Below are 27,221 nucleotides of genomic sequence, written 5' to 3' on the forward strand. Positions count from 1 at the left end.
GCAGGGTTGACTATGAGATCAAATCAGGTTGCTCAGGGGTTTATCCAGTTAGGTCTTGAATACTTCCATGGATGGAGACTGTACCACCTCTCCGAGTAGTTTGTTCCACTGCCTGTCCTCATTTTTCATTACATAAAAATGAACCTCTCATTTCTATTGTCTGTAATCTTCCATTCTCCTGCCATGCACCATTGGAAAGAGTTTGACCCTGTCTTCTCAGCAACCTCCTCAGAAATACTGGAAAGCTGCTCTTGATCTGTTCCTATTAACGCTGCTTTGCTTCCTAATAGAGAATGAAGCTGTGGATGCATAACTTGTATTATGAGGAAGACATAATTTAGAGTATATTTAAGTTAGAAATAATTTCCCACAGCTCTTCAAATGATATGAAACAGAAATGAAAGATGTTATACATTCAAAGGAAAGAAGAAAGAGTGATATTTTCATATACTATTTTATCTTCACACTCTATAGATTTTTGAAGGGAAATACGAGTTTTTAAGAGTAAGTGCAACTTTTACATGTTTATCAGTATGAGACTCCTGAGTGATTGCAATAGGGTACACACTTGAAGTGTATTACATAAAGTCTAATTACTTACATTCAATGGCTGTAAGTCTGTATTATTACACAAGCATGCAATGAAAACATGTAGAGACCTGCAATTTTAAGTTCACAGTTGTAAAGTTTCACTACACACAGAAAATTTGTAATCAGTCATATAAAATTTTTAAATGCAATTTAATGTATTTTGGGGTAAGACAAGTATTAGGTGTCTGACCTTAGTATCACCAGTAAATATTTCTTAATTATTATCAGCAGATGGCACCAGATATACTTTGTATGACCTAAAAAGTTTTTATTCTAAGATGTTTTATCAGGATTCATGATTATAGCTACTTACAAAGTTTTAAATCTTTAAGCTTTTATTTTTCACATAGTTGATTTACAACACAAGGCAGCTGTATTTACTCCAGGGATCATGTATGTACATACATATTACTTCAAACCCAGCAGAACAGTCTTTAAGGACATGGAGTAAAAGATAGCTCTGATGTTCCTCTAGTTTCTCTTGGTTCACTGTAAACCTCCTGATATTATCAGGATAAGAGAAAGCTAAATGACACGTTAGTATGATACAATCTGGTATTTCTTGCTTGTGATTGTCAAGATCACTGTCAGAAAGCAAGAGCAGGCAGTAGTAAAGATGTGTAATTATGACTAATTACAATGATTTATTTTAATTCAAAGCTCACATTTAGGATTAAGACTTCCTCAGTTTATGTACTGCACCTTGTAACTATTCAAATCCATATTCTTAACTATTCTGTACATTAATACCATGTGTGATCATTACACTGCAATGTACAAACTAACAACTGATTTAATTGATAATTCAGACTTGCACGTTTATTTGCCAGGGCAACAGACAAGGAGTTAAAAGCTCCCAAAATAGCGCTCCACAATAGTACTCTATTTCTTGAAAACCAGTATTTTTTCATTTAAAAGTCAAAATAGTGACTTAATTTATCTTCTGATACAATACCAAAAGGCAGTGGAAATCAGCATGAAATCACAACTTCCCTTGTACCTTACAATCCTGTTGTGTGAGCAGCAGAACTAAGAACGTCCGGTTGCACGTTTCCTGCATTGACTCCAGCTCTCCCCTTTTCACAAAAAGGCCACGTTTTCTAGAACTACCCACCTCAACAACCACCAAACTGTCCCACCAATATTCTTAGCTCTACACGTAAACTTCTCCAGCTCACTGTCAGATCACCAGCAAGTTAAAAACAGAATACACCAATTTTTCCGCCATGTATTATGATTAGTTTATCTAACTTGACTGATCAACAAACAGAAGCAATAAGGGCCAAGTTCACTCTAGTTTTCTCTTCTTGTAAACATTCAATGCTTTTCCTTCTTCTACTCAGATAGTAACTTTCATTACTCTATATGTAGTCATATCTCTAAGAATTTTCTTAAACGTAATTGAAAATGACCAAGAAATTCAGAAGTCAGCACAGATTAGCAGCACTGGCAGGCAGGCAACACAAAAAGTGTATTTTACTTCCTTAAGCAAGCAGCTGAAATCCTGCTAAACATTCTTTCCTGATGAACTTGAAGAGGGATAGCAAGGATGTCATACAAGGTTACTGCACAAGCTGTGACAGAGTTCTCAGATCTTAAAATAAACCTTTCAGACTTTGAAAGGACAAATTAGATTTCTTAAAATTATTAATAAAGAGGCATTGCAGGTATTGAATCAAAGAGCACGTATATCTCAAATCTACACCTTGGAAAGTAACATTTTTTTTGGGTAGTCTCAGATAACATGTGCAAGATTACATTTTCATAGGTTTGCAAAATTATATATACACTGTCCAAGCAGATTCAAGTCATCCTGACCATTTTATTCCCTCTAATTTTATGCCTTAATTCCTTAATTTCTACAAAAGCTCAAAGCTTTACAGGTTTTTATCTTCTCCTGGTGGATCGTGTCCTGAAGACAGACACTGATTCAAAACCATGAATGTATTTAAATGGCCTTTTCTTTTTTTTATATAAAAAAAAAAACAACTTTCAAGAACATAAAATGTGGATCACTAGAAACTCAGAAAATAAATAAACCATGATCAAAATGTCTGATCAAGTTCTTAAACAACTATTGTTCTGCCATGTAATGATGATCACATATGTCACATTCTATAGCATTCATAGTAAAAGACGACTAATGTATTTTTTACAGTAAATTGTGGTTTTTCCTCATAACTGCTTCTTTGACAAAAAAAAAAGTATGTATTTTAATGTTATGTAAGTGGAAAAAGTATCACAGTCTACTCCACTTACAATACCAAACGGGTAAAGAGAGATGTCATTCCTAGGAAGAAAGCATCTGGTTTTCAGATATATTGTTTAATGGATACAATCAATGTTTGATGACAAAAATCACTCTGGCTTTACTGAGGTGTCTGCTGAGGATAGGACTTTCCTACAGACAACTACCTACCAAACAGGCCTTTCACTAACACAGAGTGAAGACAGGTTCCTAGTGGGAAGACTTCGTTACTTATGGCCTCACAAGAGTTTATCTCTTGCCAGTAATTCTATCATCCTCTCAAAAGGAAAGAGGAATCATCTTTGGGATTTTATAGATAAATCCTCATCTCTGAAAGCCTGAAGGTTGTATGCTGTAGACAATGATATAACATGGCTGCATGTTTCAAGATCTTCTGAACTAGTTTCCTGAAGTCGAAAAACCCAAATCAAAACAAAACCCAACCCCAACCCCTGAAACCAGCCTGCAATTTAAAAAACCCAGCCACATAATAACTTGTTCTAAAATAAAAGGATTATGAGAATAAAAACCACAATACTCAATTTGCTCACTAGTCTTACAAGTTGTTCACAGAGACCCTATATTAAACTGTACTAGTTACGATAGTAAGAGACAGTATATGACCTTGAGTAGTTTGCAATCGAATCGAGTGAAAGAAGTGTTACTTCCACTTTCAAGAAAGCCAACCAAGAATTCTAATTTTTTGACAATGAAAGGGCATTTAAGCACCAGGTATAAAATCTGTTACCTAACTAAACAATTACTTGAAATTTGATTTCTTTTTTCCTAAGTTGGTAACTGATCTCAAAAACCTACAAAAATTAAGACAGCAGACTTGGGATTTTCCTACTAAAACTCTTCATCTTCTTCCTACAAAGCCAAACCAATTACTTAAATACCTCATAAATTAGTTTCACAGGCCCTTTGAAGATATAAAAAACTTTTTTTCCTTTTCACTTCCCATGATTTGAACAACTTAGAAGACTTTGATGGAACCTGAACTGAAGCAACATTCTTAGAAAACTCTTCAGCAAAGTACCTCTTACCCAGGAATACACAAGTCTCTCAGAGGATCACAAAAATAATCAGAAAAGACTCTGGTTTTGTCTTTAAATAGAAAAAAAATCTTTTAAACCTAGCATTACTCATCTGGCAGATCAAAAAACCTAAGAAAGATGCTAAAAGCCAAATGCTCTTTGTGAAATCTTCACAAAGTCACTCACTCTGGTAAGGTGAGGTCACACGCCAAGTTTCACTTCTCCCAGAATAAAAGTTCCTCTCAAGGAGAATCAAACGACAGCATGACCAGCACAGGCATAAAGCAGGCAAATGTTGAAAAACACTGTACATGAAGACCAAGAAAAGATCTGAGAAAGCAGAAATTTGAAGGAATTAAAATATCTGTCTAGGAAGATGTCATGCAGCTAGGCCTCTGACGAAAAATAATAAAAATTTCAGAAGTGATGAGGTAGCAACTTCACTGGACATTTTATTTCAAATGGAAAATAGTTGATTTTAAAAAAAGTCAAGGAACGAAGATGGACTCAAAATGCTGTTGCACTCCATTCAAAGTTCTTTAAAGCCCTAAGCAAAATGTAGGCTGAATAGACAGATGCTCTGTATAGAAAAAGACTCCACCCTCCCAGCTTCAAGGGTATCTCTTCCTGCTACAGCAAGGTAAAGGGGAGAAAGTAAACTTTGCTTTTTCTCCCACCTATGTGAAGAGATCGTGTCTGACACACTCTAATTCTTTGTTAGAGCAAACGTGGGCTGTCACCCTAGTCATACTCAGCTATTTTGACATTCAAGCACACCTACTAAATCCAAGAAAAATCTATGAAAGTAGAAGTTATTGAGGAGAGCTTCATTCACATTCTTTACACAGAAATTTAAGGAAGAAAATGAGTATTTTTGCTGCTGTTGGCAGTGATTAGCTAAGTAACTTACACGAACCAAGCTGACAGTCACTCTAGTACTGATATAACTTGCCAAGTGCCAAAGAACAAGGACAGTAAGAGAATTAACGAGTTACTAAATACTGTATTTTGACAAGAAGTTTCAACCTCTGACTTGGATATATTCAAAGCAGCAGCTTTTGTATGAGAAGATCCCAAATCCCATTTTGTAATCTGTAAGGCACATTCTCTCACCCAAAACAGTCTTCCTGCTGAAAGCTAGAAATGAAATTTTAGGAACAGAAGATGTTTAAATGCTTACAATTCCATAGAATGGCACCTGAAGTTGGCATAAAAACAATGTAGCAGCTCATGGCAAAAACTCCAATAAAAAATAATGAACAAGGATTCAAGAGAATAACACACACTGCAATAGGACTAATAGAAATGGCAAGTAAGAAGAGTAGGGCTTCACTTGATGATTCAAGTAAGGAAAGAAAAAGATTAAGGAAAACCAAAGGAATAAAGAAGATAGCATTCAGTAAAAAATAAAAACTACTTAAGTAAAAATCAACCCTAAATCATCTGATTCTTCTAGATTTGTGCTGTATTTCTTAATATAAAAGATATGCTTTTATTACCTTTCTTTCGAAAGAGTGCATTTAGATAGTTTTCTGCTTGGCATTCAATCTTATCAGTGTTGGACTGGCCCTGAGATGACAGTTCCTCCGTAGGCGTTGACTGTGAAGAACCGATAACTGATGCACGATCCTAGAAGACATATGAAGATTGTAACATCTTTCACAAGTTAAGTCTACTAGTAGTACAATATACAATTTAAGTATTGAGCTATCAATACTATCAATACAAACCATCTCACTCCCTCTCATAGCCAAATTGTCAAGTCAAAAGATACTATTAACCTATTTGCAAAATTCAATTCTCTGATTCTTACTTTCGTATCAAAACTTGGGTGTTGGGGAGTCATACTTGATATCATGTTCATACTTACACTGACTGTTTCTTTGTGTAAATTACAAAAGGAACATTTCTCATCCATAGACCAGTCAGTTAGCTCTTCTGGCTCACAGTCTTAAAAGAAGAAAAAAAACCTAGATGTTTTAAACAAGTAAAAACAGATTTTGAGAACAAAATACACATACGACAATTCTTTTAAATCAATTTCAGTAGTATTCAATTTTTCAGATATTTCCAAAGTCTTGTCTGGCTCACTTTTCAAACAGCAGAAGGCACGTTTCTTAAGAAGAAAGGTAAACTCATACATTCAAATTTATTACCTATCGCAGTTACTGGAGGCATCTGAATACTGTAAATAAGACTCTGAATTCCAGTTATCATCCCTTTTAACAGAAATGTGCAAAACTGTAGCAAACTAAGCTGCTAGGAATTAGGACTCCTCACCATTTGAGCTACATGTGTTGGACTTAAAATATTTTATTTATTTTATACCATCACTACAAGTTAACCAAAACCTTATACTCACTTGTAGCACTTGATTTATTTAGAAAACTTTAAAATAACTTCACGTTTTATCAGAAGGTGTGCTTTGGTCTTGAGGGAACATAACACTTAAACAGATCACCTGTATCAAGTCCAGTCTTCTACTGAATGGAGAAATGCCATCTATTTTCTTTAAACAAGTCATTAAGCTCCATTTCAAAAGGTAAGAGTTTTCCACCACATACTCTTCTCTTCCTGAGCAACCAATTGCTTTAAAGCTTTTCCCAAACCAACTGTGCTAATAGTTAAAATTAACCTTCTAATTTCTTGTTTAAATTTACTCACGGCAAGTTATTCCAGTTTCTTTTCTTGACTGGACAGTAACAAAAAATAACGAGTTATTTCTGCTGAATTAATCCAGCCATCCCAGCCTGTTAGAGCGATTCCTTTAAGATGTCCACGGATGAAAAAGCTCCACACTATACTTTCAAAACAAGTTCATTTTTTCATAGTTTTCCTTGCAACAACAATAAATCTGCTTATGAATGCTGAGATTCTATGCATAACTCCAAGACAGGTCTTATATTTTCATATAAATTCCTCTGCCTTAGAATCCTGAAGTTCCACTGTTAAAAGTCTAACTAGGGAGCAATCCTTGTGCATCACCAAAAAAGCAAACCTTGAGAAACCTCCCCTCTACATAATACTGGATTTATTCGAAGACATATAAACCATGTACAACATAACACATTAAGTATACCACGCCGATGAGCTATGCAAAACTGCCATCAGATAGCAGCTACATACCAGATATATCAAATGCCAGGCTCGCAACAGTCACAGGTCACCACCACAGGAAACATACTGAGATCAGTTATTAACTACAGATAGACAACCATACTCTCAGAAAGACTGGAGGCACAGATGGCACTTTAGGCAGAACAAGCTTTCTCTTGTCTCTTGTCTGCATTCAATTTAGGATCATGATCATCTCCCCTCCCCATTTTATCTTGCCTGAGGTCGGCTGATGAAAGATTTGCTGACAACCTACACCATGAGCCTGCGTAACATAACAGCTTTTTCTCATGGGCAAAGAGCATTTTAACACTAAGCATGGTACAGATTATTACCTGAAACCAAAGTAATTTAGTACAAAGCTGTTAAATCTACTTCCATTTTTTAAGAATAAAATAGTGAATGTTGACAGAAACTACCACTTTTCTTCATCTCTTAAGCCATTCAAATCTGTTTCCCCAAACGGTTTTTCCCAAGGAGTCATGCAGAATTAAACAAATTAATACAGACATCTGTAGTACTGAACGGATTCCATGTTACCGCTTAAAATGTGAAATAATTGTCTAGTAAATATAAGTATGAGATAGCTTTAAAAAATTCAACCCTTACTTTGAAGTATTTTCTGCATTATTATAATAAAGTCCCAATAAGTTTTCCAGCTATTTGTCACAATTCTGAACAAATCACCCCCTTTCTTTTCACATGGCACTACTGCTTCCTAATAACTACACTCGAATATCTGAGGTGTTTATCATGTTCTTTCATCTTTTTAAATTCATAAAAACTTGAATGATATTAGGGATTCGTGTTTCTAGTATTAATTTTTTCGCCTCATTACTTTATATAGGAATAAATATTCATAATGACACCAGGAAAAATAAAACACACATGGAAATGAACTTTTCATCCTATATAAAGAGATATTTTTCCTGGCAGAGAAAGAATGATTAAGAGAGCTGCTTTTCTCCTGCAAGACACTTTTTCTCTGTCCATAAGAGAACAGAACCCCAGCACATAATCATAAAAAAGAAAATACACACATACCAGATGATTAGACGAAAAGTTTTCTAACAGTTTAGCTAAATATCTGTAGGTAGAACGTAAAGAATAACAATTTACATGTGAATCTACTTACCTGGAAATGGGTACAAGCAAAGGATTAGAAAACCCTAAGGATTCAATGACACAAGAAGCCTTGAGCTCATTCAGAGCACCACCAAGGTCAGATGCCAAGATATAGAACTTGACACCTTTGCAACCAGAAGCTGCACTATCAAAGCAGACAGGAAAAGAAAAAACTACGGTGCTGAATGAGAGAGGTGACAAGAACCATTTAAGCAAGCCCAAGGTAAGTCCTACATATATATCAAATAAGAATTTCAAGACAATGAAAAAAAATCTTGCCATCTTCGAGTAATTATCTGTTGTTGTGGATGGCTATTTCAATTTAATTAGCTTGGCTTCTCAGGAAGACCATTTCTGAGGTTTACAAGATATTTTCTTCGAAAAGTAAAAAAAACCTCGTAAAAACTAAAGTGTACCATTTAAATTTGTCATTACAATTTATTATTCTCTCAAGCAACTTTGAGAGAATACCACACAATAATTTAATCTATAGATCAAATACTATTTCGAGACAACTAAAAAGGAAATATATCAATTAACACATTCATGTTACATTTTATACACACTATTAATCTTTTTCTGTATTAAAAACAATATATAAAACCAACAGTGTAAGAGAAAAAAATGCTATTGTTGCTAAGAGGCATGTATTTCAGCAAATTCTTACATATTTCTGGATAAGAAATCCACATAATTTCTTGAGGTTTGTTCAAAGAAACATACACTTTTGCTAAAGAGGCATAAAGCTACACGTTATGATGAGAAAAATGGACACCTTACAAGATGCAGTGATTTAGGCACGTTGCTAAGTCTAAAAACTTGGATTCCGATTCTATCAACGGTGTATTTTGTTAACTAAGGCAAATTATTTACTTCGTATCTTAGTTTCATTATCTGTAAAGTGAAATTGGCACTCAAATTATGCCAGTGGAAAGACTTGTAAGAAATTTTACTCAAGACTTCTGTATTAATCTTTTTAACACAATTCAGACCTCAAATTAGAAATAGCCTTGCATCCTATTCTATAAGGTCTACCTCTACTGTGTTTGTATAAAACATGGCAATTTCAAACTGAAGTTACAGATACTGTACCTATAAAAATGAACCAAAAATAGTAAGGTAAAAGGTGGGCATCCCAACCTAACACTCCATCTCTTCTGCAGTTGCTCCAGAAGTAAAATCAATTTTACAGATGTGTTAAACATGGAAACAGGCTTTAACTGTTGAAAAATTCAGGCACATTACTGACATACGTTCTTGCAAATTGGAAAAAAAAAAAATCAGTTTCAAGACTACATTTTAGATAAACATGAATTTAATTTGCAGGACAAAGTCACTGAGGCATCAAATATCAAAGTTCCTCTGTAAGCCATGGAAATGGCAGACCTTAAAAAAGTTACAAGAAAACTTCGACAGCAAGAGGCAAATAAGCTAAAACTTTTCCTATAAGACAGCTCACGTATATACATACAGGAACTAAAGGAGCAACATAACGTACTATCCAGCTCCTTTAACTGTAACACTTAAGATTCTGGTCATTAACTCAGTACTCTGCCTTCTCACAGAAATTTGCATATTTCTTAAATGTTTTTAAGTCTGACTAGTGGCATGCTTAGCTTTCTAAGTGGCAAAAAATATTCTTAAACCATCGGTAAAGTAGTATATCAAGTTCTCTCCCTTTCCCTTGAAATTGTAGGGTTATGCATATGATGCAGACAGAGGCACTTGCACAGTATGAAGAGGACAAAACCATAACCAAGTTAAAGCAACCATTTCCCACCTATTCTAAGCAAACATAAACAGCATATGCCACTCTGCCTCTTGTACTGGCAGTATGTAAGTTACATGCTTTACAAATTATGCTATGAGATAATAAATTGTAAAGAAATGAAATGGAGCATTTTGAAGGTTCGATAACAGAAAGAACATCTTTTAAAACCATGAAAATGAACGTGACAGAACACTTCTTTCAATACTTCAAAGCCAATTTTGTGCTGGATTTTCCTCCTCTGCTTTTGTTAAAGACTAATAAATCATTTTGTACTTAAACTAACTAAAGATTCAGGTGTTATTGACAGCTATTTCAGCAAAACAAAACCCATTTGGAATAAGGCTAGGTCTTCCAAGGGTAATGGAAAAAAATACATTTTTATATATATACACAAACACTCTCTCTCTTAAATATAGATATATTTTATATATATGTATAAAGCATATTAAAAATCAAGCTTTTTATTTGTATATATATATATATATATATATATATAAAAATAAAGACTAAAAAAAATAAATCAAAGCTAACATTTTCTTGACCAGTAGAAGAAAACCAAGCTAGCATTTATTCACTTCCTTTTTCCAATTAATGCCGATAGGAAGCAGCTTGTCTTCCCTTTCTAAAAACTGTCCAGAAAATGAAGTAGGAGATGCAGTATTCCAGAAGAGTAAATCTTTCTCATGAGAGCTTCACAGGAAAGCTTAGCTAATCCAAAATTTCCCTGCATAGGAACAAAATCTAGGTACCTTTTTACCTAGTGTTTTGCCTATGCACAGTATTGACAAGAACATGACGAAATAAATATCAGAAAGAAAAAACAATTGAAGGTTTCCTTTTCAGAATTCAATATATACTTTGAACTACCTTCAACTAAAAGAAAAACTAACAACTTAAGGTCATTGCACCAAAAGCTGGCTCATTTACCTTCAAATAAACTGAGGTCTCTTCGTAGCCTTGGTCCATAAAGCCCTTCTAAAATACTTTCAAAACCTGGAGACAAAAGAAACATTTAAAACAGTAAATCAAAAGTTTCTTAAAAGAAAGTAAATTTGAGAACACTGGCAACAAGTATTCTCAAATTCTGAGAGCAATTCCAAAAATTGTTACGTTTATCACACAAATATTTACTCCTTCCACTATAGCACTATTCGACAGAATTAGAAGATAAAAATAAGACAAGGCAACTGCCATCTGCACACAGTCAGCCTATTAAGCCATGCCCCAACACCTCATTAGACTTAAAATAACTACCACAGAATCTTACAGGTGGGAGGATTAGCCTCATAGCTCTACACAAGTGAAGCAGTTTCTCTCTTACACTAAGAATTAGAATCACGTATGGAGAGGGAAGAAAAAAAAAAGAGGAAACCTTCAAAATCAGAAACTTCTTATTTATGATCACCTGAAATGACATAATCTGAGTAGGCTAATATTTCTACAAATATAAAAAAGCAAGCTTATTTTGCATCCGATATTCTAAGAGTTCTGTCTAGTCCCCCATATCTGTAAAAAAATGTTTTAAAATTGAGGATTAAATAAATACAATTATTTTCCAGATTGACCAGCTAGTCTGTTTAGGTACTTGACAAAATCACATACTGTAAAAAGGGAGAAGAGACACAGAGCAAACCAAATAATTAAAAATAAATTTAAAAACTCCAACAACAAAAAAAACCAGAAGGTGCACAACTGATGAAATATGGTGAGAATTTACATCATCATCAATGTAAACGAAATTTTGTTCAATATGAGAAGTTTCCAAGTGCCCCCTCTTTTCTTCTTCCAAATAATAAGCTTATTTTCAACTAAGAGGATAATTCAAAGCAGCATTTGAAGGTTCTCATTCTTCATAGCGAAGACCCGTCTATACTAAAGATGTAGCTATTTTACAGTACCTAGCAAGACTATTTTATCATCACACCACATAGAAGATACCAATATCTTCAGGAAACGACTAACCACCACCACCAAAGAACCTTTGGAATAATAAAATTTGCTCATCAGCTGTGGTGTCCTCTGAGACACCACAATATACTGTTCTCTCATCAAAAGTGACATTTAATTTTTGGTTTAGATTGTATGCACACTAGTATAGGGAAGAATAAATACGTACCGTATCTTAAGCAGCATGTTAAATAATATATTAAAATCCTAGCGAGACAAGAAAAGCTATCTTAACACAGAGGAGCTGTTCAGCTTGACAGGTCATGTTTTGTTAAAATTCACCTTTCAGTTTCGTATTATTTCATAATTTTACTATATGAACTAGATATTATTAAATTCAATGTATTCTAGTTATACTTGCTATAAATCTATCATTTGAGCTATAAATGTATTTATTTCTATTATAATTTTCCACTTTTCTTTGTAATAAATAGTCCTATGCAAGAACACAAATTAAGTGATAAAACCACTGTTCTCTCGCAAATATCCATATATATACACACGCACACTTTTTAAACACAATCTTCAAAAACTAGAAAGGAAAAATCCAAGGCCCAAGCAGACACCAAAAATTACCTTAAAGCATTATCCACTGACTCTTAGATTTAATATAATATAAATTCACATCATAGTAGCATTGCACAAATTCCCAGTCCCGGCTTCAAAGTGTTGTGCACAAAAAAGCAAGAGAGCTGATGTCTGAAGTTAAGATAGCAACACCCCAAACACAACAGCCTGGAAATACAAAACACACCACGTGCATTGCAACCATCACTAATGTTATAAACTGCAAGCCACGTTAGCTCAGCAGCTAGCCAACAGTTAGGTTCTTGCAAGTTATTATTGCTGGGCAAAGACATGAACAGAGTGAAGCATCTCTTGGAGACAGTTGTCCTTATTTCAAAAGAACAAACACTACCTCCCATTTCTTAGCACTTTGTAAATCAAACAACTGGAAGCTTGTTCACCATTCTGGTCAGCACCCAAAACCTCCACCTACCTTCTCCCCCCACCCCTGGGTGTTGAGTGTTTCTGCCTTTACTTTTGTATTTACGCACATCTGCTTGCCCCACTGCCTGCTCCTGCCTATGCAAAACCAAGGAACCTCAGCTCTGTGAAACAGCCGTTGTTAAGGAAGAAAGAAATTTCCAAACAGACTTCCATACAGCTTGTATTAAACATGGCAATTAGTACACTGTGGTGGTGTTTTTGGTTTTGCGTGGGTTTTTTTTGTTTGTTTGTTTGGGGTTTTTTCCCCTGAAAAAAGGACATACTAACCCACTTCTCTGCTAGCTCATGAAATTTAGTTCCGTCCCTCCATCCAATCTGATGCTCCTCTTACAAGTCCTCCCAGAACTTCCCCATGGAGCTACAATTTAAACTTCCCGAATTTGACCATTTGCCTCCTCAAGTTTGGATACTGGATCCTTTCTTTTAAAAGAAAGTTTACTTGTACAACCTAACAGAGAGAGAATTTTCTCACAGCCCCTGTTCTAAAGTTTTCCCAGAAAAGATGTGTACTACTTCTACTTTGTGCAGTTTTCCACAAAGTTCTGCTGCTGCTTTTCAGCAGGACTGACACAATTTTAATTTACTCTAACCAGGACGGGACATTTTAGTTTCTTGTACAGCTACTGATGAATATGTGCTGGCACTGTTCCACACAAGTACCCACCTGAACCTAGGCATTTCAAGAAACCTTCATTCTACCTCCTGAAACAGTATGCATGAGCAAATAGTAGTAGTAGTTTTGGAACTCTTCAGAGCCTGAAGACCCTACAGATACCATTCAGAAATACACTTCGCTTATACCTCTTGTGATTCATCAATAAAATAAAACCCTGCTCTGAATTAATTTTACCGAACTTTTCGTATCTCTTGGTGGCTGATTGCCTCCTTGATTCCAAACTACCATTCAAAACTACTGTTCCTTGAGCCCTGACACTTTCTAGCTCCAACCGGAAAAGAAACACTGTTGGCTCCATTAACTTGCAATGCCCCAATCTGTGGAACCCCCTTTACCTCTAATAAATTTCTTCAGTCTTCATAAGCAGAAATTTATGATTCAGCTGTCTCTTAACCCAGGTAAAAGTTTCCACGGTTTGCTTTCCTGAACAAAGTTGTGGAAGGGTTCTTTTCCCCACATTAACTCTCAACCACTCCCCTACCAAATATATCACTTTCCTCACTCAGGGCTAGGATGAGGACTCCTGGGACAAGGGAGACTGGAAGTCATCACCTCCCAGCAACAGGCAGCGGGCTCTCTTTTTCCATCGGTAGCTAATCAGGCGCTGCAAAGGCATGCAGCCCAGGAAAGAGGTGAGGTGGAGCAAGTTCTGTCAGGTTTGGCACCTAAGCCTGATCCACACGTCACAGCAGTGTCACCAAAAGGAAGTAGGGGTGACAATATTTGCAGACTCCCAGTTGATGAAGGCTTCTGCACAGTAGCCAGACTGTCTGTCTTAAAAGCTCTTCTGCTTGCCCCTGGTCCAAATCTGGGGCCTTGCAGAGAACCTCTTACGGCTCATGTGGCCATTGCAGTATTATCTGTCGTTTGTTGTCTATCTACATGGCTGCCACGATACTACGAAAGGAGATCTTCAGCAGATCAAAGCTAACTACAGAAGCCCAGGGACAATGGTGAATGACACCAGCGCCTAGGTGTTGACCCAGGAGAAAACACATCCTGTGGATCAACATCTTGACTACATGGCTGCAGGCAGGACTTCAGCTCTTAAGACATTAAGATCCTCTGAGAAACAGAGTGCTTGAGAGACAGGATCCATTTGATAAAGCAAATCATCAATGCCAACAAACAGGCTTGCCTCATAAGGAGGGCTTCAAACTAGGTTAGTCAGGGAAGTGGAGCCTGAAGCCCATAAAGTTGGAGAACGGCAGAGAGGGTAAATGCACAAGACAACATAACAGCAAGGATCTTACATTCTCCCTAAAAAAGTGGCACAAGCAGGGACACATCTTAAGTAGCTGTACATGAATGCATTCAGCACAGGAAGCAAGAATAAGGGATTAGAAACCAGAGCACGTAACAGTCTCACTGGGAGTTCATGGTACTGTGAGAGAGTTCACACGACTGGAGAACTGCAGTGGATGGATACTTTTAAGGAAGGATAAGTGAGAATGTCAGGAAGGACGATGCTTACACTTTATGTAAATAACTTGAACAAACGGAGCTTTAGCATGAAACAGGCTACCGGACAGTTGAAAAATCCACAGGTCAAGATTTAATCAGGAGAATATAAAGATGAACATGCTACAGCCCACCTACTCAAGGGTAAGCAGATGAAGCCTTCAAAAAAACTCCCAAGAAAAAATGCTGCACAAACACAGGCCTTAGCTCTCATGAAAAACGTCAGTCACACTGACATCTGCTGGAAGTGCAACATGGCAATGCACAAACAACCCAGGAGATTTTGGAGGACACACCTGACTAAGGTGGTAGACAAGCTCAACGAGGGAGGCAGTCTGCTAGACCTGCTACTCATCATTAAGGAAGAGCTGATCAGTGATATGACAGTTAACAGTGGTCTTGGCCACAGCAGCCAAGAGACGGAATTTAAGATCCCAAGGGAAGTGACCAACTTGAGCAGCCGATTAACAGCCCTGGGCTTAGCAGCCCCTGATTTACACCCTGACCCCAGGAGGGGATGAAGTGCAGAGGAGCTAGAATTAGGGCTGCAGTACTGCCTTGTCTAAGCCAGGGAACTCTTACACAGGCCAAGGGTCTACAGCAAGGTTTTAGTGAGCTCTCCTACTAACTCTTCATAACAAAGATAGGAGTAATTGCCACTACTGAGCAATCCAGAAACTGGTACTTTGTGAATTACTTCCAGTATTTAAGTGTCTCTACAAGTTTACTCAGATTTAAGAGTATTAAAACAGGATTATTAAATCCCAAATGAGTCTTTAGACTGTCTTCACAACTTTAAAAAAAAAGTCTTCTTAAAGAGAAACTACCCTTCAAAAGCCTATCTACATTAGAAAGTGTATGTTGCCAAGCATGAATGGTCCAGGTTGTAAAATCCTTTGTTAAGAATAATGATAAAACGGATGCATTCCATGGAAGCTTCCCAGGTAGTGCACCTTTTGCAGACTTACAGAGGTATTCAAGCAACACACGAGGACTACTCACTGCATGACCACATACAGCCATTTTTCATCTACTCTTTAGCAGTTGTGTGGCTATGTATTACAACGGCCTCTTCCACCCAGGAACTAGTAAATAGCTCAGCTGTCCCTGTCCCTGTGGAAGCCAGCTACAGAGTAGATTCTGTGTGGAAAAATCACAAGGTGCAGACTTGGAATTTTAAATACAAGGTTGGCCTACGTTAACTCTGGACAGACGTTGTAATTGAACAATTTTACAATACAAATTGAGGTCCAACAAGCTCTATCTCCATAAGGTTTCTGAGAGGGAATAGTTGTTTTAGCCTCATGGTTGATCCCAATTCAATACCTTCTCAAATCGTCCCTATCCTCCTTCCTTCCCCACATCCTGTAGGTGACCACAACTCCAACTGTAAGTATGTTTTCAACAAATTTGTTTGAATGACTCAGACTATGTGTTAGGAGAACAGCCAAAAAAGAATAAATATCACGTAATAAATGGAATCTGACATTTGAGTACTGCTTTCAAATGTACCACTTGGTTGGTCTGAAGATAGGACTGGTAATTGCTATACCGTTGGGAAAGCCAACTGTAGTGTATGTGCAGGTTATATTACAATGTTTTTGATAAGTTTGGTACAGTCTACATCATACTAATTTCTAGATTCTCCTAGTATTTTTCATGGCCGTATTAACTCCAGTATTTGTATCTTCTTTTCAAAAGAAAGTCTATTTCATAAAAGCAGATACATTTCCATTCACTCTTGACTCTTCCTTCTCCTTCACAAGTACTCTTTTTGGTTTTTCTTTTTACATTTTTCTATTTCAGAAGTAATCCAATTCTAGGGCTTTAGTTACAAGGATTATTTTGTTGTTGTTGTTGTTAGTCACTGTATTTGAGACATTTTACTAAAATTTAATCCGTTTTAGTAAAAAAAAAATAAAATAGCCTTTATTCCTTTTTCTTTGCTCTTTTACTCAGTGCTAGAACACAATAATACTAAATCTCAAGGAGGGGTCTCACAAGACTTAGGCAAACTACAATAATCACAATTGATGCAGGAGCATATTGAGGTACTTGCCTAGTTACTTCTAACAGGATAAACAGGAAGCCATGTGATCACCTACCATGATGCAGTCATCAAGTTAAAAAAAAATAAAAATAAATAAAATATTGGTGAAGGAAAACCATATAATTCAAATTCCCATCACACCAGTGACCTCTCAATAAGCCCCCTAGAAAAACCTGTCACTTATACTTGCTCCCCACTCCCCAATATGCTGCAGCTTTTAGCTTTTTCCAGTTTAGGAAGGTATGAGCAGATAAACTGATAAAAAGCTTTCAACAAAGATATTTCTAAATAAATTCATTTTTTGGTTTGATAGTTTTCCAAGCCATAAAGACTGTTTGATTCATATCTCTGGATGGATAACAGAAATGGTAGATGAACGTCCCTTACATAGATAGACAAAATTTAAATGGAAGAATGAGATGTTAAACAATACTGCTCATATGATTCACATATACTGTTCTATTTTTCATCTTAATGCTGAAAGGTTAGCCATTAGAAGAGATCATATTATTCTCTCCAACAATGTGTTAAGGAGTTTCAAAAATATCAAGTGCATGTAAATTAAGTTCTGCTTTTTCCCTTCTTCTCCAGCATATCCTCAGTTAGACATAGGGTAAGACTGCTGCACGCTGTTTTGAAGGACAGGGCGTGCATGAGTATTTTTACTACAATGAAGCGAGACTTCTAGCTTAAAGCACTACAGCCTCTGCAGGGACCGAAGGAAAAAAACAGATCTTGAGGTTCTGTAAAACACACCTTTGTTAACTCACCTAACAAAGTTAGCGGAATCATGTGTCGGAATAGTCATAACTTCTGCATGTCTGAAAATCAACATATCACAGGAACTTCCATCACCCTCTCCACTTTGTGGCTTACTATACCAAGAATCACATCTGAATTACAGTAATTCAAGTTGTTTTACTTAAGTCCAAACCACTTGTTATTCAGCTTCTTAAGTAACATCAGGCCTCATCCCTATTTAAGAAAAAGATGCTGTTAAGTAACATGCATCAGCAAGGAAGATTCATGTCTCCTTTTTGTTTTTTGAGCTTATTTAATATTCTAAGGTGAGTAAATGGAATGAAAAGTTACAGTAGGAAAAAAAATGCACATTTTAAGTAGTATGGTGTTTAGCCCATTAATGCTGCTTTTTAAATCAAAAGTAACGTGAAAGTAGGTTCAGAATTACTGATTTCAATTCTTAAAGGATTGTAAAACTTCACAAATGTTCTTTAAAATGTAATTAGGAAAATCCAAAGAATAGGATTACCTTTAATGAGATTGGGCACAGTACCGCCAGACACAGCACTGAAATGAAACTTCCTCCTTTTATTTCTTGATGTTCTGTAATAGTAGTTAGTGTTACTTTACCTAGTTATTAAAGAGACTTGATTACAACTAAGAGTTCAATTTCTGCTTCTGTATTTTCCTTTGACCACAGGAACATTGTTATCTAGTTTTCACATAAATTCTTTTCCCATTCTGAAGCCACACAACCCATATTTTGAAATGGTATTTCTTAATCTATGAGGACTATTACATAAGTTGTATGAGGAGTCTCAGAGACTAAAAAATCACATTGGAAACAAGTTACAGACAAGTAAAGACCAAAAGACAGATCCTGCACACCCCAGTTTATGGCCCTAACCAATAGACTAGCCTCCTTAACTGCTAGCCTCCTTTGCCTCATACACTTTTATTTATGTAGCAGTGACTTCATGGCAATGTATAACACAAACACACAGTTCTGAGCTAAAACTTGCTGATGTAACCACAAAAAGTAAAATATTCCCTTTGTATGTGAAAATATATAAACAGTTAGAAGTGTTAAGCTTGGTTCTTCCACACCAGAGCAATGGCTTAAAAGATTAGGTGTGTGGTTTTTTTTTCCCTTAGCACTTTGCCCTCTTTCTAAAAAAAACAAAACAAACAAACAACAACAACACCAACACCCCACCTAAAAAGTGATCCCTTTTGAAAGTTACATGTAATTCAAAAAAGTATTATATATAAATGACAAACTTCAGTTCTCAACTTCTCCCCATTCTGTACAGTTTCATGACTGCATTATTTAGTTTGGCTCAGTACAGGAGTATGTCTGAGGGAAGTTTTGTGGTTTGCATTACTACAGTCAGTTATCTTAGATTTAAACAATTTTGGCACAGAAAGAATTCAGCTTCATTAGTTGTCAAGCATTAGAACCACTTTTAATTTTTTTTTTTTTTTAAAGTAACCCAGGCAGACAGAGCATCAAGTCTCTCAGTTTCTCTCAAAGGAAAATTTCAGCTTCTCTTCAAATTCTCTCTCAATAGTGCTTCAATATTTATTTTTAAATACAGGCGCAAGAGCAGGAAGTAGTATTTTGTTTTGCCTTATAAGAAAGGTAGATGACTTCTTTGCCTTTTCTATGTAAGTTAACCCTTTCATAAGAATGGGAGTTGGAGCTCACGTTCAGTCATGAACATGAGTTTTAGTTTCTAATTCTAAAAAACGTACAGCCTTCTGAAGGCATACATCCCCCCCTTTTACAGATGCTGCTTGCACTCTGTGTTCCACCATATTTGACACTGCAGAACTTCACTGGTTCCCCTGAAAATGGTTATCCACTTCTAAGTTTTGCATTTTTTTGTCTCCAAATAAAGAAATGGTCTCCTGCTTCTAAGTGACAGGAAAAAAAAAATAATTAATTGCATTAGAAACTCAAATCCCTTAAGAATATCTGCGTTTATCACTCAGACATCACAAGGTTCCTTTGATACGTCAGATCATTCTCAATTGATTTAGAAAACATGTTACAAGTTTTCTGTATCATTAATTCAAAATTTTGAACAGCATTAAATAGTTACCGCAATCTTTTTATTACATCTAGTTAGGTTTATCTCACCAATAGGATACCAGCAGCAACTCCCTTACAACTTGTTAAAGGAGAACAGTCTGTGGAGAAAACAGTTATTTTCATATTTTATAAGAATAGAGCAGAGCTTTTAACAAAGTAACTTAAATTAGATGTTAACATCTCCGTTTCTTCTGCATCTCCCTTTCTTCCACAAGTGAGCAGCTGGCCTCCCTGCCCCCCTGCCGTAGATGGATTCATAATCTTAGTCTTGTTTATATATTGACATCATTCCGAAAGTCACAGGATTTTTGGTGCTGGTGGGTTTTTTTGTTAGGGTGTTTTTTTCTGTGGGTGTTTTTGTTTGTTTGTTTTTTTAAAATCTACTACAACAACAATTTGGAAAGGACTGACCAGGTTATGAAACCATTGAGTTTAAAAAACAAACAAACCACTCAAACGACCACCCTATTTGCCATTCACACAAACGGTAAGAAAAAATAAACTAGCTTGCTGGGTAGAATACTCAAGATACAGACTATGACAATAGAAGCAAAAATTAATAAATCTTTATTCAAGTGTTATCTTTTTCCTGTTTGTAATGTCACTGCAGAATAACTATTCAGTAAAAATCATGATTTGATAAAATGCTGTCCAGATTCTCAGGTAAAAAACAGCCCATTTTTCTTGCAGAAAAATTCTTGAGACATAATTTAGGACAGAGTTTGTATAGCGGTGGGGTAGGGAGGGGGCTTCTGTTGACTATCTTGTCTAACCTGAATCCACTTCTTGCTTATAGCACTGAAAAAGAGTATTCTTATAATAGAAAGTTCTAAACATTTAACTTAACACTCATTTTCTTTACCATATTGATTCAGATCCCTGAGCAAACAGGAACCAACATACCAGAGATTCCAATGTGAAAGGGAGGAAATCCTCTATTTAGACTCCAATACAAATTCCAAACCATAGCTAAAAAAGATACTTGTCCTCCTCTAACACAAATCTTGACTCCAAGAATTAACGTAGCTGAGGACACTGCTGCTGCCACTGAGAAGAGATAAGATGACCAAAAGTTGAAATGAGCCTACAGAATAGCTCCAGTTCTAACTAGCTACTTTTCACTTAGGACAGAAATCCTTGCTTTCAACTCTCTAGGCTATGCTTTACTGAAGGGATGCAGACAGTGATGGAATATAGCTTTCAAAAAAGAGTATACACATCAAAGGAACTAGCTGTAACATTAAGCAGTTCAGTAGAATACAGAGCAGGAGTCATATTCCAGTGCTAGGGAGACTGACATTGGCCATACTTCAGAGACAAAACAAGAAGAGGATGTTCTGCCTTCCCCCCTCAAATGTTCAACGATTCTAAAGAAAAGGGTGGCAGCCAACGGAAGGAAAAAAAAAAAAAAACCACACACCACAAAATTTGTAGGTTAATTAAAAACTGAAATTAGCACCAATTCTGAGTTCAGGTCTGTATTTCAGGTACTTATAAATCACAGTAAGAAAAATGAGGTTCAATAAAAAAGGAAGCATCTCCACACTTCAAAGTAACCTTCTATGCCAGTCTATGTCCTTGTAGACTTGTAAATAGGAGAGCCCAAAAGAGACCATTTACTGAAGCTTCCAGACACCATCAAAATTAAAATTGCATTTAATTTCTAATGTAGTAGCAAGATATTTTGAGAGATTTGTGTTATTTATAATTTAAAAGGCACAAGGAAAACACTTCAGAAGTGACTCTGCTGCTCTGTGGATAGGGGGAAAGAAAAATGCTTCAAAGAGACAGTTACTAGAACTTAATTTCTGTTCTCTCTAAAAACTCTTCTTTCTTTGAGCAATAGTGCAATCCCAACTGTCAGAAAGGGACATTTAGACAAGGAAGTGGTGTGGATATTGGTGTTCTTCAGAGGCTGAAGCTTATCCTCCTGCCTTTTTTGTTCAAAGACACTACATCAAAAATTTACCTCGATATCAACTGTTACTCAGAACCGTGCTGGCGATAATTTAGGCTGGTTAAAAGTATATAGTTTGTATCCTCAGAGAAGAAAAATCAGATAGAATAAGCCATCGTAAGAAAAGATTACATCCAGCCTGGAAGAATGCTTGCGACTCCCTCCCTTGGTATCAATTTAACCGTTCTATAACTGAGGAGAATGATGCCCAAGACTAAAACAAAGAAACAAGCATTACTTTCAGAAGATCACATACCTAAAGCATGTTCTTGTTTCTTAACCACGATTTTAAGACATGCAAGTGGATGGAAAAGTTTGGCTGTTTTACCTAAAAAGTTTAGGATTGCCAGACAAAGGCTTATTTTCTACTTGAAGGCCTAGTCAGATGTTCACTAAATCACCACGGAAAAGCAAAGTCCATGGCAAATCTGTAATAAATGAAGAGGTCACAACATTGCTTTACTACTGCACGTTTCACACATCTAACCAGCTCCTGGGAGAAAGTCTAGCAGTCAACTAATGAATAAATAGGTCTGGCGCACTTCCTGGATTACCGGGATCAAAGAACACGAAGCTTTCTGCTAAGAAGGAAAAGCTAGCTAAAAGCTGTTAGAGAAATACAGTTATCAGAAAATGCCAGTTCACTGAGTCAAAAAATACTTAATTTGAAACATTCCTAGTCTGATGGGCTTTTGAGAAACTGAAGCTTAGGATTCTGCACCACACCGTGGATATGCGGCAAGCCAATTAAGTTGCAAGCCTTCAGGAGTGTTCCACGAAACTGATGCCTGACAGCAAGTTTAACAAGTGGAATTTCCTAAGGGATCCAGAGTTTCATGGGAATCTTCAGGAGGTTTCTTTTCAATTATCATTTCCACACCATTCAAACAACCTGTCTATTCCCGACAAACTGCAAACCATTTTGAAATGAGAATGAGAGAAAAGTCATTCTTATCTCCTACTAGATCCAGCTCCTTCATGATGAGAAATTATTTGTTGGTTTCTATTATTTTAAAAAAGTTTGAAATTCATTGAAATCCTGCAACTATACTGCACCAATAATGGTGGTTCCTTGAAATCAACTGACATTTATCTCTCATCTGCTGAAGCTACAATAGTCTATTCTATTCTACAGGATGAAAGACATCTTGTATCTAGAAGTCAAATCACAACACAGTAAGTGAACTATCAACCCTATAAATCTCAAGTGTTGCATTCTTCAAAGTATTTATTTCCAAACATGTTATTAACACAAATGCTGAAACCAGTTTATTACAAATATTTTTAATAATTCTAGACATATCACAGTTTTACCAATAAATGAGTGCAACATACCTTTAAACTAGCAGTTAATTTGTTAAGTTTGTTGTAAGTTTATTGTCCTGCATTTTATAATACCTGTGCCATGTATTTTCACCTTTAACTTTTAACTTACAGCTTATTTTTATGAAAACCTGGTTTTAAAAATAACTAAACCAACGAATCCAAAAAACCAAAAAAAATCCCAGCCAGCCATTCATTGTTGTATCCAGCCAAAATTTAGCGTGGCAAATCCGACAAAATTTATAGCTGGCAACATGTCAACTAGGTCAACAAAAATTGGACGCTACATGCAATAACTTCACTTGAAATAAAAAGTACTAAACATGCCTTCTCCCTCTTAAAGATTTTCTGGAATTCAAGGTTAAGTTTGCAAATGCTCCAGTTAATTTGGAAGAACAATAAATTCAGCTAAACTGATTTCAAAATCAGTTCTTAAACAGGCTCAGTGCATAAAAGGAAAGATGACGTTTTCCAAGGTATGTAGGCAGTGTATCTTAACTTACACGTCATAGACAACCAACCTGTAATCTATATCTAATTGTACTTCTGTTGAATTTGCATAATACAATAAAAAGAAAACAGACAAGTTGCTCATTATTTAACATTTGATTAAAAGGGCTGAATTCCCTCAGTTCCCATTGGGAGATTGAAAAGGCTGAAAAAGAGAAACTGAGACTTTAAATACAAATTTTAGCTTCACATTAGGCACTCTCATCAGATAAAAGATATCAGATACAAGAAAGGAATAGGAAAAAGTTAATTAGTCTCTTGTTTCTGCTTTTAGCATTTGACACAGTTCAAAAGTTAAACAGGTGTGTTTGGGTAGGGGTTTTTCATTTGTTGGGGTTTTTTTTAAAAGCAATTAGCACACATCTGTGCAAGCTTCTGACAAACTTCCACTCAATCATTAAATGGCACAAGACAAAGCATGAAATGTTAAGATTAGAAGTGTGGGACTCCAACTCCTATCTACTGTGGTAGCAGATACAGTACTCAAATGAAACCATATACTAGCTCTGATAATTTACTGGAAGATAATCAATTCTCACAGAATCACAGAATGTTAGGGATTGGAAGGGACCCCAAAGGATCATTTAGTCCAATCCCCCTGCCGGAGCAGGGCCACCTAGATTAGATCGCACAAGAACGCGTCCAGGCGGGCTTTGAACATCTCCAGAGAAGAAGACTTTTGTAACAGACAATTTTGTCTGAGAAGGAGACAGAAGGAGACAATTTTGTAACAATTCTATAATTAATTTGTGATTACATTCTATAAAACTCACATTACTAACATTGTCCAACCTGACTCGGGGAGCAGGGGGTGGAACACCACAAAGGAAAAACAGATACATATTTCAAGTACCTAGTGGCAAGATTCCCAATACTTTAATCACGTGGAGAACAGATGAGAGCTCTTACACAAGGCGGATGGGTTTAAACAGCAGCTATCTTGCCTTAGAAACACTCTGTTCCTTCTGTATTCCAGCATTGGCTCTTCCTTAGCAGAAGCAAACATTCATTATTTCCAGACGAACATTGATTTTCAGTTCTAAATTTGTTAGTCTGCTTTAAAAATAATGAAAAGAGATACCTCTTCATTTCATACTGTGCAAAAAAGGGAAAAAGCTATTTCCCTATTTTGTTCCAAACAAAAACTCAACGCAAATTCTGTACTAAATTTAAGCAGCTAAAAAAATAAATAAATATGTATTTGAATCAGGAGCTTTAAGCAAAACAGCTACTAGGTTTTTTGGTTAGTGTTTGTTTTTTTTTTTTTTCCAGAAAGACCATGAATTTTAAGATAAACAGAAAAGGTAGAATCTTTACCAGATGTCACTATTCCATTCATAATCTAGTGAGTTTCTTTTACCCAAGACAGCCATAACCTATTGCTTCCTGCAAGTCTCAAGTAAGGCAAAACAGGAAACCTCACTACTTAGAGCTCATCTGTAAGCAGGGTATTTTTCCCTCTTAATGAAACAATTTAGAAAGACAACAGCAAGGCACACCAAATGAGCTGCAAGGTCAAGAATAGGAATAGGATTTCTTAAAAGAAAGATGTGATTACAGTCTGCATTTCCAGCAAGAAGGAAACTCCTGCAGGAACCAGATAAATCTCAGTTCCAGCACTCTGGAAAACTTCATATGAAGTTACTTAGCCCTTACCAAACTTCTTAATCTGTCTCATAGGTCAAGGTCATGCACATCCCACACAAAAAAAAAAAAAAACACCACACAAACCAGCCTTCCATTACCAATATGGAAGGTTGAGAACGAAGAATGAGAAAATGCCGGAGTACCACTAGAGATGTACAACTGAGGAAGTTCTCCAGCAGCCAGTTTGTAATTCTTCTATATGCCAAATAATCAGGTTGACTGGTTGTTAAAGGGCAGGTGGAGAAGTACAGCACCACACAGAATGAAGGACAGTTAACAGCTCTTCAAATACACCATCAAATCACCACCAAGTAGCTATTCTTGCAGACAACAGTAGAAGAGGCTGCTCTGGTTCTTCTGAGTTTGTTACAGTTTGTGATGCTGGTGGTTGAAAGACAAAGACAAGGTGAGCAAAAGGTGTGCGATCCTTTGTTCCTACATAGCGACAATAAAAAGGCCTCAAGAAAAAAGCAGCAGGATACTGCCTTTAAGATGCTCTGTTAGTATCAGTTTCCTCAAAGTGATTTGATTCCTCAAAAGAGAGATTCTGAAAAGATGCCAAGACCTCCTCAGATGACACGAAAGAGCCAGAAATGACTTCAAGTCACATCAAGTACCAGCCCTCAAAATGCTACTTGATGTGACAACCTGAAGTAAAGACCTTACAAAGTTGGGCTTAGGCCAGCAAAACCCCTTCCTGAGCAGAAGAAGCATTCTTAAAGTCACCATTTAAGAGGTACATTCAGTAAGACCACAGGTTTCAATAACTGAAATCACCACTCAAAGCAAGTTTCTTCAGGACACACTACAGTGGGTTTCTCTCACAACTTCTCCTCCTGCAGAAACCATCCACTAGTTAAATAAGAAATCCATGATCTCTTGACATTTCAGTGGGACTTTTCACTCCTTAAAGGTCTGTGGGACAAAGACTGCTTACCAGAGATGATGGCAATAATTCAGACACGACAGAGTTACAGACAAATGCTTCCTCAAAAACTCTGATATTTGTTAGGATTTACTAAACAGTTCATCTCTAATGTGAATTCTCCAGTGAAACTCTCATGTTTTGTTGAAAAGCTCTAGTTTTAAGAACATACTCTGCTCTGTGCAAGTGAAGTAGTGAGGTACTAAGTGCAGAAGTACCCAGGACTCAAGTAATCTACCATTGTTTCTGAGGACTGTGCACAAAAGTTGATCCAGGGTCAGCGCTGAAGTGCAGTTTTCCACATCACCACTAAGAGCGCTCTAGACACTTTCAACATTTCAAGATAAGAACTCCTGATGCCTCAAGTTACAAACAGAGCATTTCTTATTAAATCCCATTTTCTTGGGGCAGAACACATTTGTTAGGAGCCAGTAGACTCAGACAAGGGTGCAGACAGGAAATAAAACTACTTTCCAATATATCCTAACCAGTCTGATGGTCTTGCTGAACAAATTCTCTCCAAGGTGGCACACATTTGGCACTCCAACAGAGAAGGCCAGTATCAGTTTAGGGGAGGGGCAGGTGGTTGTTGCTGTTAAACTACATTAAGGCACATAAGGAAAAAGGAAAAGGCCAAAATCAAGAATCACCTCATGTTTCTCAGTCCCACATTAGACAGCTGAGAGGACCAGATGACATGGAAGAGGAGTGTATGTTTTTTGGACACTGCTATAGTAGACTCGTATCAAGTGCCTACAGCATATGCATCAATTACAGTTAGGATGGATACATGAATTGGCATCTCAAGACAAAACTTTGTCAAGCCTGAGGGGAATTTGCACAACACACGTAAAACAGGCATGGAACTGACAAAAAAGGAGGAAGACAACAACAAGTAATGCTGAAGGAGACGGTCCAGCCTGGAGAAAGGTTATTAGACAACTTCTTTAAGAGTAAGTTTTACCTCGCTAAATACATTTTATCAACAATCA

General features: G+C 36.5%; 1 protein-coding gene across 3 annotated transcripts in view; it reads right to left on the minus strand.

Annotated features, from left to right (window-relative positions):
* The window catches only part of LCORL (ligand dependent nuclear receptor corepressor like), an 82,015-nt gene that overhangs the window by 42,829 nt on the left and 11,965 nt on the right, over positions 1-27,221 (minus strand). For all 3 annotated transcript variants that reach the window (XM_086611654.1, XM_086611655.1, XM_086611656.1), the window contains exons 2-4: positions 10,814-10,879; positions 5,747-5,826; positions 5,376-5,505 (exon numbers count right to left, since the gene is read on the minus strand). In XM_086611654.1, the coding sequence (XP_086467780.1) occupies positions 5,376-5,505; positions 5,747-5,826; positions 10,814-10,879 (276 nt within the window). The remainder of the gene's footprint in view (positions 1-5,375; positions 5,506-5,746; positions 5,827-10,813; positions 10,880-27,221) is intronic.

This window comes from Tauraco erythrolophus, chromosome 5 (assembly GCF_009769465.1).
Source record: "Tauraco erythrolophus isolate bTauEry1 chromosome 5, bTauEry1.pri, whole genome shotgun sequence".
Classification (NCBI taxonomy): Eukaryota; Metazoa; Chordata; class Aves; order Musophagiformes; family Musophagidae; genus Tauraco; species Tauraco erythrolophus.